This window comes from Sus scrofa, chromosome 1 (genome assembly GCF_054392235.1).
Source record: "Sus scrofa isolate SSC_HxYL_T2T_F1_AM1 chromosome 1, Sscrofa_HxYL_maternal_Yorkshire_Landrace_v2.0, whole genome shotgun sequence".
In the NCBI taxonomy this organism is placed as follows: Eukaryota; Metazoa; Chordata; class Mammalia; order Artiodactyla; family Suidae; genus Sus; species Sus scrofa.
Genome location: NC_139383.1, coordinates 75146466 through 75164478, shown reverse-complemented (window position 1 = coordinate 75164478; position 18013 = coordinate 75146466). Strand labels below are relative to the sequence as shown.

Genomic DNA, 18013 nt, shown 5'->3' with positions numbered 1-18013 from the left:
GTCGCAGACGCGGCTCGGATCTGGCGTTGCTGTGGCTGTGGTGTAAGCCGGCAGCTACAGCTCGGATTGGACTCCTAGCCTGGGAACCTCCATATGCTGTGAGTGCAGCCATAGAAAAGACAGAAAAAAAAAAATTAACATCAAGATTCATTTTAATACATTGAATGCTATTATGAAAAAAAATTTGAGCAGCGACTTAATTTTTTATAAAGGTATCTCATGAGCTTGATCTCACTTGCTCCGTAAACACTGTAGGCAGGAAAGGTATTCTGAGCCTCACTTTTTGGATGAGAAAACTGAAGCTCAGAAAGCCCGCCAGCTCCAGGTAGGTGGGTGTCCAGGGCTTCGACTGTTGTCTCCCCTGCTCCATTTGATTGTCTCCTAAAAGGGTTCATTTTATTTCTCAATCATCTGGAATATCCATAACCCCAATCCCTAGAGCTTTATCTCAACTTAACTGCCAACTGCAAAATGGTTCACTTCCCGCTGATGATGTGAAAGAATAAACACAGCCGCCAGAGACCGCAAACAGTGTCAAATGATTTAAGACCAAAGCCACACCAATTTCCAACCTCAGCAAAACCATCTCCCCGTATTAATGAAAGCACATTCATTTTCTGGATTTGCGCCCAAACGAGACCACATATATGCCCAAACCAGAGCCCATGTGGTAACCCAAGAAGTTTCACATTGTCTCACATATGATTCGTATAGCTCTGGATGAGACAAAAGAAACCAATGATAAGATGTCACTATACACATGAAACCACTGGTTCCAAAAATTCCTATGCATGTTATTGGAGTTAAGATACATGCATATGAAAGCAATCTTAACTCACAGTCCTCGGTAATGCTTGGTGCCTGGCTGTGAAGCCTATTTGACACATTCCTATCACGGGTGTCCTACTTAAGCAGGAAATGATCTGCCCTCCTAAAACCCAGTGCCCTACTTTGAGGGATGTGTATTACTGTTTTTCCATCTACGGCCGCTATGTCAGTTATCTTGGTAAAATGAGTAGGTGGCTGATTCCTCCAGTTGTGGCTATTGTATGTAGCAATACAGTTGAAATTTGAATGTCATCTAAACTATACAGAATGCTAGTGCAGTAAAACAAGGAAAATGAGTCTGAAGAAGATGATGCTTTAAGAACTACAACGTAATAACACCGATTTTCAGAATTACACGTTAAAGTTAGTGCCATCTCTTTATTGCCATGGCTAGTATGTCTACAATGAAGAGATGAGACTGAGTAGATTGGACAGCAACTGGAAAGCCAATGGCTCTCCCCAGAAACAGGTGACAATGGAATAACTATTTCCCATGCCTGACGTTCCTTCCTTGTGAGGAGACATCCCTTAGCATAATCTCCCGGTCACTTTCCACCCCTCACCTCCTGCTTGGCCGGCACAGGTGCTCTCCTCGGCTCCTCCTGGGCTAGATGTGGCCTGTGACTGGGTGAGAAAATCTAATTCAGGGCTTCAGGATTACAAAGCACACTCATCTCAGCTATGGGCTACATCCTTCCACTTTCCTCCCCATCCGCCTCAGTCTCTCTCTTGTTTCCAAATTCAGAGCCCAAGGTATTACATGTTTGGGATCTCTGACTCCCCAAGTCTTCAGATATCCTGTCCCAGGGGAATCTGAGGTGAACACAAGCTACCGACATGTAGTCCCTTCCCAAGAAAGGAAAGAGGAGGTTCTGACTGCCCACTCTCTCGTGCCAGTTGGATGAGTGAATGGTCAGTTATTCTATTGGCTACTCCTTTGTAGGACAGAAACCTCACAAGTAGAAAATAGACCTCCCATGGCGGTTCCTCAGAAAACTAAATACAGAACTACTGTATGATCCAGCAATTCCACTCCTGGGCATATATCCCCAAACTTCCATTCAAAAAGATACATGCACCTATATGTTCACTGCAGCACTGTTCACAATAACCAAGACATGGAAACAACCTAAATGTCCATCAACAGATAAAAGGTTCAAGAAGATGTGGTACATATATACAATGGAATACTACTCAGCCATAAAAGAACAAAATAATGCCATTTGCAGCAACATGGATACAACTGGAGATTCTCATACTAAGTGAAGGAAGTCAGAAAGAGAAAGGCAAATCCCATATGATATCACATATACGTGGAATCTAAGATATGGCACAGATGAACATATCTATAGAATAGACAAAGTCTCACGGACACACAGAACAGACTTGTGGTTGCTAAGGGGAGGAGAAAGGAGTGGGATGGACTGGGAGTTTGGGGTTAGTAGTTGCAAACTACTGCATTTAGAATGGATAAGCAATGGGAACATTACTTGTGATGGAACATGATGGATGATAATGTGAGAAAAAGAATGTGTGTATATATATATATATATATGTATGCCGGGGTCACTTTGGTTTACAGCAGAAATTGAAAGAACATTGTAAATCAACTATACTTTAATTTAAAAATTAAAAAAATTAAAATGTAACAAAAAGAAGACAGATGTTCTGTTTCCACTAACAAATGCATCATTAAAAATTTAGCAAACCTAATGACCGAACCAAAGATTGTGACAAAAAAATGGTTTCACCTAATCTCAAAAACAATATGCTAATATATCAACTAAGCTAGATGGACTCTATTAATTGTATTGTCCCCAAGTCAGTTTCCTGGTTTCAGTAATGTCCTATAGTTACGTAAGTGTCACCACTGGGAGAAGCAGGGTGATGGGCACACAGGACCTCTCTGTACTATTTTTGCAACATCTTGTGAATCTACACTTAATTCAAAATACAACTAAAAAAGGGAGAAAGCAACACAAAAAGCACACGCTGGTATTCCATTTATGTTACATTCTAGAATAAGGAGAGCTCATATATGGTGAAAGGAGTCAGACAGTGGGAACAGGACAGTGGGAATAGGGGTAGGACAGTGGGAAATGACTGGGAAGAGGTGGAGAAATTTCTGAGGAGACAGTAATTTTTGGCCTCTTGCTGGGGAGGGGATGAGTCACATGACCGTGTGCTATTGTCAAAACCCATCAAATGCATAAGGTCTGTTCATCTCTCTGTGTTGTAATTTTTCACCTCAACTAAAACAGTAAGAAGATAAACGACCTCATCTGATAGTCAAGTAAAATTTTCAAAGGGGACTCTTTAAAAATATTTTTCTGTTTCATCATCAAATCTCCAGTAAAATTATCTGTAAGAATTTAAGAAATATAATCATGAAAGAGTTCCCATCATGGCTCAGTGGTTAACGAACCCAACTAGCATCCATGAGGATGTGGGTTCAATCCCTGACCTTGCTCAGTGGGTTGAGGATCTGGCATTACCATGAGCTGTTGTGTAGGTCACAGATGTGGCTCAGATCCCACATTGCTGTGCCTGTGGTGTGGGCAGTCAGCTGCAGCTCTGATTCAACTCCTAGTCTGGGAACTTCCATTTGCCATGGGTGTGGCCCTAAAAAGACAAAAAAAAAAAAAAAAAAAAAAAAAAAAAAAAGAAAAGAAATATAATCATTGAGAATACTGGCTTCCACTTTACTCAGGAGTGCAACAACCTGAGCAAGTTTCCATCAGATGGAAGTTCTTGCCTCGGTTCTGATTTCATGGTCGGAAGAGGAAGGCTTCCCATAGGCAGGGTGGGGCCAGAGAAAGAGAGTTAACATAACTTCCTGTGTAAGTATGTGTATTCCTAAGAATTAACTACTTTAAAAAATTTATTAATCTCTACATCTTAAAGCTATTAAATATAACTGAAGCAAAATTTCAAGGACCCCAACCATCTTCATACAATCCTTCATTACCAACATAATTCAAATCAAGAATCCCCCGACTTCAAGTCAAGGTGTCTCTTAAATCCTCCAAATCCTTGAAGCAGAGAATAACTGGTGCTGAGGACCTGAGGGCCACCGTGTACCTAGAATCCCGAGGTGCTGAAATGAATCCCGAAGGGCTGAAATAATTCCCTTCTTCTAATTTCAGTTTCACCTCAGCACTCTCTTCCACATAGCTTGTCAAAGCCAGAAAAACAAAAAAGAACCAAGAGGAGTCCCTATTGTGGCTCAACAGAAACGAATCTGACTAGTATCCATGAGCACTCAGTTCGATTCCTGACTTTGCTCAGTGGGTTAAGGATCCACTGTTGCTGGGAGTTGTGGTGTAGGTCACAGATGTGGCTCAGATCTGGCGTTGCTGTGGCTGTGGCGTAGGCCAGCAGCTGCAGCTCTGATTAGACCCCTAGCCTGGGAATTTTCAGATGCTGCACCTGTGGCCAAAAAAAAAAAAAAAAAAAAAAAAAAAATCCATGACTTGTAATCCATCTTTAACTCCATCATCTTAATTTTTGTGATGAATTATTTTGAAGCTTCAAGTTTGGGTGATTCTGATCTCATTGTATTTAATATATTTTGCGAGTGCCATCCACATGCCATACCTGGGCACATAGATGCTTTCATAGATCATTTTCATCTCATTTAACTCTCCCAACCACCCTTTACACCAGGCACGGCCAGTCCTTGGGAGATGAGGGAAGGGAGGCTCGCAGGGTGTCAACCCTGAACCGCCAGCTCAAGGCTGAGCTCCCATCACTAGGTCACGTGGCAGCCCTGAGCCCTGTGCCCTCCAGGGCACAAAGCCAGATGGACCACCAGATGACAGTCCTGCGTGGTGGGGACATGGAATCCATGATACAGGAGGTAACTCAGTTGAGCCCAAAGTGGGGAGTTTGAGGCTTAGAAATTTTTTTAAAAAATCGACTATATCAAAACATTTTTTCATTTAAAGGGACAGAAATAAAGAAAGCACGTGAGTTGTAAAGAGAAGACCCCAGCCCACCTGCCCACCCCACAGCTCCACACATGGTAGCAGCATTCCTCCTCCCCTGTATTCTCGCTGCAGCATTGGCCAAGGCTCACCAATCCCTACTTTTAAAATCTCTACTCTTTTCAACACTGTCCTTTCTTAATTTTCTGGTCCCTTCTTCTTTCCCTTCCATTCTGCAAATCTGGCCACTTGATGAACTTGGTCCTCAGCCCGCCCCCCGCCTTCAGTCGCGTCATTGTCTTTCCCTCAACTTCAACTATCAGCTCCATGGAGACAACCCCAAGTCTGCTTTTTGGACTTTACTTTTCTTGGCTCAGCACAGGTTCTTATCTCCAGTTGCCCACCAGACAGTCTCACTTGGCTATTCTGTTGGCACCTTTGAGGGCTAATTACATCATTTCCCTTCCTCCTCTCGCCAAATCAGTTCCCTTATATAACTCTCTAATTTCTGGCAATAATATTATCCTTTTCTGAGCCCCCCAGGGTCAAATCTCTTGTTTAATTCACTCTCCTTTTCCCCACACTCTACCATCAAAGCAGAGGAAGTGAACTGGGATTCCTAAGGGGTGGGAGGACCAAGCTTCTCAAGAAACGTCCACTTAGAAAAGGAGGAACAGGACTCTGGAGATGTGCTGAGCAAGGAGGGGGAGAGATGAGGATTGAAGGACCTTCTGGGGAGAAGCTTGCAGGCAGAGAGGCCGGAGAAGAGAAGCAGGTGCAAGAAGAAGGAAAGACACCACATTATCTGGAAGCGCCGGATAGTTCTAACTTCAAAAATGTGAAATCTGAAGCAGGGAAAGATCATATTCCTCTAAGGATTGAACTCAAAATCAAGTGGGTCAGGTTATAAAGAAAAAAAGTCTGGAAATACAAAGGAATTAAAAAAAAAAATAGGAGTGTTAGTTTAAGTCAAGCTGGGTTTAACAGTTACATACCCATAAATTACCTAACTGTAAATGTAAGTATCTGGAGATTTTCTTCAATTACAGTAAAGCAGCTTTGTACACAGTGTCCTCAAGACACAAAAGGACAAATGAGACACCAGGGGAATTGTGACTGTGACACAGAAGACGCTTCTCCGGTCCTCAGAAAGGGGTATGATGGAAACCACAATGGATTTTCTCATGGCGGTGACTTCAGGGATTTTCCTCAGCTCCTGTATTATCCTTCCCTTTGGCCTTTACAAGTCAGAAATGAACCCTAAGACCTTCTGATAATCACCCTGACAAACCCCTATTTTGTCTGTCACCTCCTTAGGTGATGCAATGTACTGCTGGAACCTAGGGGGCCTTCCCTTTTAGCTGGCCTGTATTTCTCTTTTTCTAAGTTTTGGGGAGCTCACCCAGTAGTCTAGCATTCTGGAATTTAGTGAGCATGCACAGACTAACCTTCTTTACGCTTATGATTTTACAAACTCCTGTTTCCAGTTTCGCCAGACTGGGAGCATGAATAATTCCCTTAGTGGAAAGTGGTGGTGGCCTCGCAGAGCCACCTCTGAGCCTCAGCGATCATCCCCTCAACCATCTCAAAATGCTACCAAGTATCTGACAGAACTGAATGTAGTGATGAAGGCATGTGTTTTACAGAAGAATAACACAGTATAATACTGTTATCTGGATGTGGGGATCTCTAAAAAGTCTGCCCCTCCTGGCAGCTATCTTGCCCTCCACCGCCTTGCTCACCACCCAGAACATGCCTGGCACAGAGCAGCCACTTCACAAACACTTGGCAAATCAATGCCTCTTGATGTCAGACGCACAGTGGCAAACATATGTGTGTGCGTACAGGTGTACACATACGTAAGAAACAACTCAAGAAAACCTTCGAAAATCTCAACACTTCAGTATTTTTTCGTCTAAGCAACACTGGCCCCTCTGCTGTGGAGGAGCTTTTCCTTCATGTCCATTCCTTGTTTGTGCTCCTTTAGCTCCATTATAATCAGTCTAAAATCTAATAAGCTGCAGCAATGCCTCTTAACTGGGGCTGCTGTGCGTGAGCTCTTAACTCTCCCATCTGTCCGTACCACTGACACATTCTCCTCCCATCGCATTCCAGCTTTTTGGTCTTTATCAGTTTAATATCTTGAGCACATTCATCTTCCCGCCACTCTGCTCTCATCTCCTCCGCACAACTGCTGTTACTCCAAGTTCGCGCTCAGTAGCCTGGTATCAGAGGCCCATGACCGTAGCCTCTGAACCTCACCTCTCATGCCTCCCCCACAGAACTGTCCACTCTGGATGGACCTACCACTTCTGTGTACTGTGTAATGTTTTCCACATGTGGGGTACCATATCCATGGAATATGGAGGATCGAGCATGGGACCTGCACATCTGTGGATTTTGGTATCTGGGGTGGGTTCTGGATCCAATCTCCTGTGGATACTGAGGGGCAACTATATATATAAAAGCATTTTAAAACCAGACAAGAACTGCAGAATGTTTTATGTAAAAGTTAATAGAAGAATGGTTGAGAATTTGAGGTATATCCTCTTCACAGAACACCATGCTTCCAATAAAAGGAATAAAATAAGTCTATGGTGTTTTTACTATGTACTATTAAATGAGAAAAGAGAAGTGCACAGAATGTTCTATTTTTGAAAACCTATGAATGTATTAAGAGGTGCTGAGTACATCAGTGTGAGCACTATTTGCTACTGACCAGGAGGAGACAAGGAGGAAAGAAGGTGATAGAAAACAAGCAAACACAGGATTTTCCATCATGGCTGCGTGGTTAATGAACCCCACCAGTATCCATGAGGATGTGGATTGGAGCCCTAGCCTTGCTCAGTGGGTTAAGGATCTGGTGTTGCCGTAAGCTGTGGTGTAGGTTGCAGACGTGGCTCAGATCCCGCGTTACTGTGGCTGTGGCACAGGCCTGTGCTACAGCTCCAATTTGAGCTGTAGCCTGGGAACCTCCATATGCCATGGGTGCAGCTCTGAAAAGCCAAAAGACAAAAAAAAAAAAAAAGGAAAAAGAAAAAAAAAAGCAAACAAGCAAAAACTATCAGAAAGAAGTTTATGATAAAAAGAAGGAATTACATGAAATTATACCTATGTAAGTACATATAATTATATACGGATGTAACATGCATGGAATAATGGTTACTAAGATGTTGGAGGTGTGTTATCTTGGGATGAAAATAATCCAGGTGATTTTTATACTCTTCCTTATATATATATTTTCGCATTCAACAAGAAATGTAATAATTGTATAACCAAAGGAACTATTTTCATTGAGGGAAAAATTTGAATAACTTAACACTATCAGCATGAAAATAATGTTTCTTAAGTCTCCCTATCCAAAAGATGGCATGTCCAGTAGAATTCTGAATCATTCATAACTAGAGGAGGTGTTCAGTCTTTTTCAAAATGGAGACAGACCACCGAGTCCAAAATTAATCATCATAAACACTTTAAGCATCTTTAAGGCAGAGCCTAAATCTAATTAACACATTTTCTCTAAGCTTTCGAGTACTCTGAGTCGCCAGTCCCCATTAATTGACAAGCACATTTCAAATCTCATGAATCACTTCATCAAAGATGCTATTATCTGATACACAAATGCTATTAAAGAGTTAAAGCTCATCTAAAGAATAATATGAGAACTGAAGCAGCTCCAATGAAAATAATTTGACTATGAAATTTAATCTGCCACAAAAGAAGTAATAAAACTAAAACATAACACATTTTTTCCTTCCTGCCCTGGTCATCCTAAATGCATCTGGCTTTGCTACCTTTGTTCCTGTAGCCTCTGGCCTGCAGGACCACCTCCTATACAACTGTCCACTCAGTGTCATTAACTTCTGTTTTTTGTTGTAGATCCAAGATTCAGGACATGAGCTACCAACCATCACGAACAATCTCAGGTGAGGTCTGTCTTCAAAACTCTAAAAGTTAAAACTCTGCCTGGTAAAATTCTGAATATGCAGGTTTTTTTTGAAGAGGTGCTAATTTTTCATTCTTCCAGGACTGCTTTCTCTGCAGAATAGCAGAAATGGAGGCTTACATGCTAGAAGCCTGTTCTGTTAAAGAGCCACGGAAGAGCCTTTCCAGAGGCTGCACAAAGACAGCAGAAGTGGGGCGGAAGGTGCTGCCCTGATCCCCAAGGCTGGGCGCCCCCACCTGGTTGTGAATAACAGCCCACCTGTTACCTGTTAAATCCACCTGGTAGGTAAGTGGTATTAGATCACCTAAAAACTAATTTTACATATCTTATCCTTTCAAGTAAAATACTTACTTGGACTAACAAGTGGCCTGAATTAGGCAAACATGTGCCAGATTTCTTGGTGTTCTCATTTATTTGCTTTATCAAATTCATCAATATTTCCACAGCACCTTTGCTGATCATTTCATGAAGAAATCCTGGATTTCCAGAAATGAATTTGATTGTCCCCAGGCAGTATAAAAAAGCTTCAGTGTTCGCTTGCAGGTCTTCACTTCTCAGGACCTCCAATAATGATTCTGTCAAAGAGATGAATTATTACAAATGTATGCAGAGAACAGCAGGAAGGAGAGATATTAAAGCACTTGTATGTGAACATCAAACATAATTGGCAAAATGTTAGTTAGAACCTACATTCAAATGCTTATGAAGAGTTACTCATATGGTATAAAGAGGAAAGCTGGGGGTTTCCATTGTGGTTGAGTGGTAACGAACCCAACTAGTATCCATGAGGATGGGGGTTTGATTTCTGGCCTTGCTCAATGGGTTAAGTTTCAAGAATTGCCGTGATCTGCAGCATAGTTCACAGACAGGGCTCAGATCCCCCTATGGTGTAGGTCAACAGTTGCACTCCAATTCCACCCCTAGCCTGGGAACTTCCTTATGCCATGAGTGTGGCCCTACAAAAAATTAAAAAAAGGAAAGCTTGTTTCCAGCTAAGACAAATCTCTGTAACAGTAATGATAGCAATAGAATGGGGTTATTAATATGTAAATGGGAAATTGTTCTTTTAATTGAATGTCACTCCTTGCCTCTTACTAATATTTGCCAACTTTATTTTTGGTTACAAACAGTTTGAATTATTATAGACTAATTAATCATTAAAGCAACTTAGGAATTAAAAGTCAACAAACCCTTAAGAATAAACTGGTTGCCGTATGAATGGGAAGTTAATCAAGACAGGAACTTAAAAAATATCTCAATCATAGAAAGGGATGCTTCAAATATAACATCTACCCTTTCCCAAGACAACTTAAGAACAGCCATCCAAATAACATACAATGCTAGGTTTTTAAGAGTAATCTAGGCAACTCTGATAAGCTTAATCATGACTCTCTCATGTTTACTAATGTCAATGCATCATTTGTCAGAATCTTTGTTTTTAGTCTATAATTCTCAATGGACTGATTCAGTGTTAAACATTTCTTTCAGTACTGTCTTTGTCAGCTGTGGTTAAAAAAAAAAAGATGAAGATCATTTATCCCATGTTGCAAAAATAGGACTTAAAAGTATTTCCTATGTTGTTGCCGTCCCTTAGATCAACAATACTAATTCATAAAAGATTTCTAACTAGGTAACTATTTAAGCATCCTAATTATTTAAGGGTATATAAAGAATTATCCATTATTAGCTAGGTATTTAGAATGTAATACAATTTCTCTACCTACATACTTGAAACACATTTGACACAATTTGAAGTCAAATTTCTACAACAATTATAGATGTCTTCCAAGTTTTAATCATTTCCACTATATCAAAAGATCAAAAATTTCAATTACGTCAAATGCTATTAAATGCATTTTTTCTAATAGTAAATCCAAGACCAGGAAATGAATTTTTTAAATAGAGGACACTGTAAAGTTACATATTGTTACCACAGACATTTAAAAAAAAAAAAGTAGACTATCATAGGCTCCAAAGGATACATGAATGAAATAGGGAGGAGTTCCTGTGGTGGCTCAGCAAGTTAAGAATCTGACATAGTGTCTGCGAGCTTGCGGGTTTGATTCCAGCCTCACTCAGTAGGTCAAGGATCTGGCATCAGGTTGCAGTTGCGGCTTGGATCTGGCATTGCCGTGGCTGTGGTGCAGGACTGTAGTTGCGGTTTTGATTTGACCCCTAGCCTGGGGCCTTCCATATGCCTCAGGTGTAGCCCTAAAACAGAAAAAATAAAATAAAATAAATTTTAAAGGGTATATGGAAAACATAGAGAAGGACAGAGCAAAAATAGGCATCACCTAACTTCTGCATATTATGAGAAAATAAACTATGTCAGCTATCATTAACTTTGCTCTCCAAACTTCTTATTCATACTCAAGTAGAACATTTGCTTAACGGTAGTGTTCAATAATACTCACCCAGAATGCTGTCATTTTGAATCAGAGAATCATTCTTCTCACTTCTGCTAATTTTAAATATAAGTTTACAGACATTAAGGAGATTTTTTCCACTTACTTTAAGCTGCAGAGAAAGAAAAAACATTTCTCTTATGGAAGGAAATAAAGACTTACCATAATTTTAAAACCACAGACATCTAATTTAAAAAGTACAGCAAGAGTATTTTAAAAAAACACATAAAGAAAAGTTTTAGAGAAATCAATTCCCAAAAGGTCTGGTCACATATCTGTCAACTATGGCATCTAATTAACTCACTTGAGTAAATACAATATAAATGGTATTTAGAGTAGGCTCATTTTAATGATAAGCATTTATATTTTATTTCATAAGTTTTCATGCTTACATGTGAAATTATTAGCTACTTTTTAAAGAATATATGAGGAGAAGGGGGGCTGATGTTGATGAATTTAATTAAATAGAGTAATTGCTTTAAAATACAAAATTAAAGGAAAATGGATACTGAAATTTCAGATTAAGCTAACCTGGAAAAGAGCCCATCATGGAGGTGAAGGAAAGAAATAAAAGGGAGGAAGTACAATTCTATTTGTCATTTGTATAAAACAAAATTAAAAAGTAACATTTATTGATTAGATAAGATATGCATTTATTATTTAAGCCTATTTCTGGCATGCTTTGAAATAACTGCAAGTAACATTCAAAAGTTAAAATTACCTTCTAAGTCACAGAAAGATATTCAAGTAAATTAAGTAATAAATAAGTATACTCTTTTATAAAACACAGCATAGGAGGAGTGAGTCAAATGGATCTAAATTAGCTGCATATTTATCTAAAGCAGTAAAAATTAAAAATAAAAATCCTAAATTCCCATATTTAGGAACAGTTTGATAAACTGTGGAATATCAATACTATTCACATTAAGCAGTCACAAAAGTATAACAGTGAACACTATGTATAAAAAACATGCATAACAATCTGAAAGATGAAATATTATGTGTCTGCATTGTAAGAGTATAAAATACAGTGTGTAGGAATTTATTAAAGATAAATATATCCACGTGAGAAGGATGGTGTGAGGGTCATTATTTTATCAATTAAAAATCCTTAAAGTTATCTTCAATGTTATTAATGAGTTGTCAGCTAGTTAAAAAAAAGGTAATGGAATTCATCAGACATATTTTTAAAAGATTCATTCTGTGTTTGATCCACAAATACCACTGAGCTCCTACTATGTCCCAGGCACTGTACTGTTTGCTGTAGAAGATAACAGGTAAACGTGGTCAGCTCCAGCTGGAGGCAGGTGGAGGGGAGTATTAGCCATGGAGCAGCGTCTCTCTGCCCCCTGCTCTGGCCCTTTTCATATCGCCTCAGAGCAACCCCTGTAATAGGTGTAGTTGTTCCTATTTTGCAATGAGGGGTTTGCTCCTCAGGTCACGTCATTTCATCTTTGCATCACCTGGTGTGTATTAGAAATGCAGAATCTCAGGCCCCGCCAACCCTACTGAACTAGAATCTGCATTTTACAACTTTCCCAGGGGATCGTGTGCATGTTCAAGTCTGAAAAACTGTTGTGGAAGCTTCAGCCACTGTCACACGTGGCAGGATGGAAAGTCCTTCTGTTCTTAGGATGAAAAAAGGAAATGGAAACTTGAAAAAAATTTTTAACAATCAGGTATTTTAAAAATGTTCTTTAAAACCCAGAGAATAAGCTGAGTAGAGAGTGAAAAAAAAATTCTGAACCAATGGAAATATATATTGCCCTTCATATCTGGGAATGTATTTCAGTCTTGGCAATCTTCTACTAACTATACTGTGAGCCTTTGAAGTCAAAGCCATGATTTATTACTCTATGTGTGGAATGTAGCATGTGCTATGTATTTAATGAAACTTGCTGAATAAATGAATGAAGATAAGTAAACTCACCCTCCACCCAAGTCATTTTTTTCAGGGAAAAGTGACAAAGAAAAAAACAACAAACCGGTGTCAGAGCTTTCATTTAAAAAAAGAAACAACACACAACAAAACCCCACCATTTCCAGGTCTGCTATCAGACAGTTTACATTCATAACAAATTCCTATAACTTCTCTTTGGATAACTGTAAAATTATGATGTTGAGACATAAAAAGATAATAAAATATTAAATTACATGCAAGGAATGTAGACCACCCTACATAAGACAGCACTTCCCAAGAGTTCCTGTTGTAGCTCAGTGGGTTAAGAACCTGACTAGTATCCATGAGGACGCCGGTTTGATCCCTGGCCTCACTCAGTGGGTTAAGGATCTGACATTACTGCAGTTGTGGCAAAGGTCACAGATGCAGCTCAGATCCGGCATTGCTGTGGCTGTGGCGTAGTCTGGAAGCTGCAGCTCTGATTCGACCCCTGCCCTAGGAACTTCCATGTGTCATAGGTACGGTCCTAAAAAGGAAAAAAAAAACGAAAGGTAAAAAAGAAAAAAAAAGGGCCAGCCAAGGGGGCATGGCCAGCAAGAAGTTGCAGAAATAGCAACAGAACAAACAAAACAAAAAAACCCCACACTTCCCCCAGAGAGGGCCATTCCCTTTACTCTGCTTTATTTTCTTCCCACAGTGCTCAGCAGTGCCTTTGGCACTTTAAGTGTTTACTGTCTGTCTCTCCCGCTACACTGCCAGCCTAGAGGGCAGGGGTTATTTTATTCACTTGTATTCCCAGTGTCAAGAGTCCTGGCACGAAGTAGGTTCTTGTCATAGGGTAGTTTACCTCTATGTTAAACATAGTAGTTTATTCTATTTAAAGCAAACTTGGAAAATTAAAGAGAAGTTTAAAAATCAGTCATACTGGAGTTCCCGTCATGGCGCAGCAGAAACGAATCTGACTAGGAACCCTGAGATTGTGGATTTGATCCCTGGCCTCACTCAGTGGGTTAAGGATCCGGCATTGCCATGAGTAGGTCGCAGATGCGGCTTGAATCTGGCATTGCTGTGACTGTGGTGTAGGCCAGCGACAACAGCTCCAATTAGACCCCTAGCCTGGGAACCTCCACATACCATGGGTGCAGGGCCCTAAAAAGACAAAAGACAAAAAAAAAAAAAAAAATCACTCACTCATACCATTGCCACTACACATAATCACTGTTGACACACTGGCATTTCTTTTCTGTCCCCCTCCCCATTTGGATGCCAGATTTTCTTCCCCTTCTGAAAAGTGCTGCATTCACACTGCATACATGAGCGTACTTAAAAAAAAAAAAAAAAAAAAAAAAAAAACTTAATATAGGCAAATACGTTTTTGTAAGATTTTTTTGATACAAAGGTTAAAACGAAAACAGTTAAAACAGTTACAATGACAAGTCTGATAAACCCCCACTTAACCAAAGAATGCAAGAAATCAGAACGAACATTATACGTACTGAATTTTTTTAGCTATAAACAATATAAAATGTCTGAATTGTAATATTAAACTGCTAAGTAAAATATTGGTGGAAAGGATATTAAAAATTTTTAGTCCTACATATCTTCAGTTTTTTGTCAAAAGTTTTTTTCTTCGAGCACTTTTTAGGAGGTGCTCTTTTTAAAATTTACATAAAACCCAATTGCCAGGGTCTAAGGGAAACAGTGTCTTGCCCAGAGCATTACAGGAGATTTGGTGGCAGATGGGAAGTTGGGCTTGATGGCCTTGAAGGTTGTTCCTGGCCTCGTGGCTCTATCGTTAATCAGGAGGGACGGCCTGCCCAGCCCTGCACTCTGGATTGCAGCCTAGCGGAGTCTTGCCCCTGATTCAGCAAGGCAGTCAGTGTATCGGAAAGGGCTTTATCTAAACATATGCTTTGTTCAGAATGTGTTCACTGCCTGGCGAATCACTTCGCCTTTTGCCCTAAAATAGTTAAACTGAGCCATGTATATAATTAATTTGAATGGCACCTTTAATAACCAAGACAGTATTTTCTCTGCAGAGCCTTAATGAATTCAGGGCACTTTCCTCCTTTCTCTTTCTCCCTCTCTTTCATTTATTTAATTTTCTGGCTTGATACGGGGCAAAATGTCTAAGATTCAGATGAAAACCACAGGGCCCTTTCTGACCAGCTGGCCGCCTGGGTTACACCAGTAGAACGCTCCAGCCTCAGATTGGGGTTCCCCCAGGGCCAGGAGGCACCCCAAATCGGGGGCTGGAGAAGGAACTGGGCAAGCAGGCAGGTATCGTTTCATTTCTACTTATAACTTCTGACTTTAAATCTTCCCTGTGGTTTATGGTCTTTTTTTCATTAAAGCTAGTTGATCAATTATCATCAGTGAGAAGGGATTAAAATATCAACTGAAATCACTATTTCAAAGAAATGCTGCTTCCAGGGTCACATATAACACCACGATTTTTACAAAAAGGGGAATAGCTCAGGATGGCAGCCAAGTAAGAAGGTACTTCTCCAAAAAATCGCTTAGAATACATAGTCAGAATATCCTGCTTTTACGCAGAACTTCAAAGTAAGAAAGAGTAGGCATCCTTGCTAAACTATTAGTAGGAATGCAAAAGCTCATCTCCGCTGTGTACTTTAAGACTTTAAATTATATGAACTATGGGTGTTAAAACGACAGCTTTTACTTTTATTTCGCACCCAGGTAAACAAAGCTCCATTCATTTGTTTTAGCGGCTCTCTTAGAACTTCTACAATCATTGTGTCTTATCTTTTGGTTCCAACTGTTTATGGCTGTGACAACAAAGGGCTGCACTCACACAATGATATCATTTTGTTTGAGACAGTTTCTACAGACTTCTATTTGGTGTCCGGCCTTTTCTTCTAATACCTCACAGAAGCCTTCTATAAACCACCTTCCCATGACCACTAGGCAGCTGTTTCTCTGTCTCATGCAGGCTCCTAAAGCACCTGGCCATCATGTCCACAGCCCAAGTTATCTGAAGTTATTTATTAAGTCATGGGACAGAGTCAAGCACCCAGCAGAAACCGTAACTCTGATACTGATCTCCAGTTAAGTTACTTGAGCAACGGTTTTGAATGCATTTGTCTATTGTCACTTTTTTTTTTTTTTTTTAAACCTAGCCACAGTCCCTATGTAAGCATTTATTTGAACACTTTCTCTGTACTCTGCCTTAGTTTCTTAGATGGTACTTTCCTGGTCAAATTCTGGGATGTCAGTTTACCACCTTAACTTTCCCTTTAAGGTTCTAAATAAACACACAGCGTCCCCATCTTCTTTGTAATATTTACAAATAAAGCATTAAACAAACCTTTTAGGTGCTAGCGTCTATGAGACCAGAGGCAAGAAAAACTTACTGCCAGAATAATTTTTGCAAGTTTAAGGCTCAGCAAGTCTGAACCAACATCGACTAGTTTATACAAGGTCTTCAGGAGAATGCTTCTTCTCTTAAATTTATTTCCCAGCATGTTTCCTTCCTCTAAGGCGAGATGAAGTTGTGTGCAAGCAGCACAAACCGTTTCAATGTTTTCTTCTGTGGGGGCAAAGAGAGTAAAGCAGAACTTGCTCATCAAGGTCAAGTTTTCAAGTGTGTCAAACACAGATAGTGTAAGTAAACCCCAAAATTATTTCCCCGGACATCTTCAAATCCTGAACTATGCTTTTCCCCTTTTCTCATCATTCCCATCTACCTGATTTTTTTTCCCTCCATGTGGTTGCTCCATCTCCTACCACGCTGACTTCTTCACTAATCAGTTGGCTTATCTAGAACATGGTCTTTCAAAGGGTGAGGTGGAGAGGGGAACAGCACGATCTCAGCTGGTCTCCTTCACTCCAGAGGCCCCCCTCCCTGACCAGGGCTCTGCTCAGCACCAGGGAAGCATTCCACTTGCACCTCTGCCTTTGAGCCTAAACCACACATTTTCACTGGCACGGAATGTTCTCCTTACCCCTGTCCTTACTGACTCTGGTCCTTCCGGGCTCTCTTTAGGTCCTGGCTCCTCCAGAAAACATGTACCATGCCGCATTCAACCATTACCTTGCACTGTTATTTTTCTTATATTTATGCATAAGGTGTTCTATGTCCAGTGCCCCCAAACAGGGGTCATGCTGAGTGAGTAGGAACCATGTCTTACACATCTTTTTATCAATAGTGCATGTACAGTGATGATACTGTACTGAGAGCCTGTAACACAGTTTAATACAGATGCCTCTTCTAATACATCCATTGATGAAAACAATGATCAATCTTTCCCCATGAGAACAATGCTTATTCTCTGAGAAAAGAGGGCTCAAAAATCACATCCACCACTATTTGGAGATGGGTTTCGCCAAGAAGGGATGAAAAAGAAGACTTTAGTTAGGAAAGAGGGGAGGCCTAGAACATTTTATTTTATAATTAGAATTCTGAAGAAAGTGATTTTTGAAAGTGGAAGCCATACTAACAGGCATACCAGAAGAAAAGTGGCACACAACATGGACCATATGGGGAAATATAAGAATCCACGGTTTAAGGAATTAAGTTGAAAATGTTATCTCTGAGAGACTCCATCACACAATTTAAAAGTAGGAAACCAATCTTAAATAAATACCATAATGTGCTCTTGAAAGCCTGCATAGAGGAAGTGTGCGCCTGCAGAAGGAAATGACTCAGGCCATTTTTAGCTCTTTTCAACAATAACATCTAAGAAAAAATTTTAAACCTCAATAGCTAAGTAACCTTCAATGCCTTTTAGTTATGCACTTAAATAAATGAATTGATGGGAAATGACTTAGACTAACGTTAAATAAAGGGAAAAACCTGAGCTCTATTGTAAGAAATACTTTTGTTTTGTTGTTTTATTCTTCTGTTACTGGCAGTTTCTTCATAAACCCCAAGTCCAGGTTGTGGGCCACTCCATGGCAGAGGGTAGACTTCAAGGCAGTTTTCTAATTAATACTTCCCTCCACAAACTCTTCGGCCTGGTGGCCACTCAAGAGTAGCTGTTTGGGC

General features: G+C 40.2%; 1 protein-coding gene across 22 annotated transcripts in view; it reads right to left on the bottom strand.

Annotated features, from left to right (window-relative positions):
- The window catches only part of ARMC2 (armadillo repeat containing 2), a 156930-nt gene that overhangs the window by 90336 nt on the left and 48581 nt on the right, over positions 1-18013 (bottom strand). For 19 of the 22 annotated variants that reach the window (XR_014806726.1, XR_014806695.1, XR_014806696.1 and 16 more), the window contains 3 exons: positions 16380-16555; positions 11115-11217; positions 9052-9275 (listed from right to left, as the gene is read on the bottom strand). Coding sequence is in view for 11 of the 22 variants with exons in the window: in XM_084962049.1 (XP_084818175.1) it covers positions 9052-9275; positions 11115-11217; positions 16380-16555 (503 nt within the window). In the remaining 11 variants the exon portion in view is untranslated. Of the gene's footprint in view, positions 1-9051; positions 9276-11114; positions 11218-16333; positions 16556-18013 lie in introns of all 22 variants that reach the window. The other 3 variants (XM_084962126.1, XM_084962112.1, XM_084962118.1) reach the window with 1 other exon arrangement.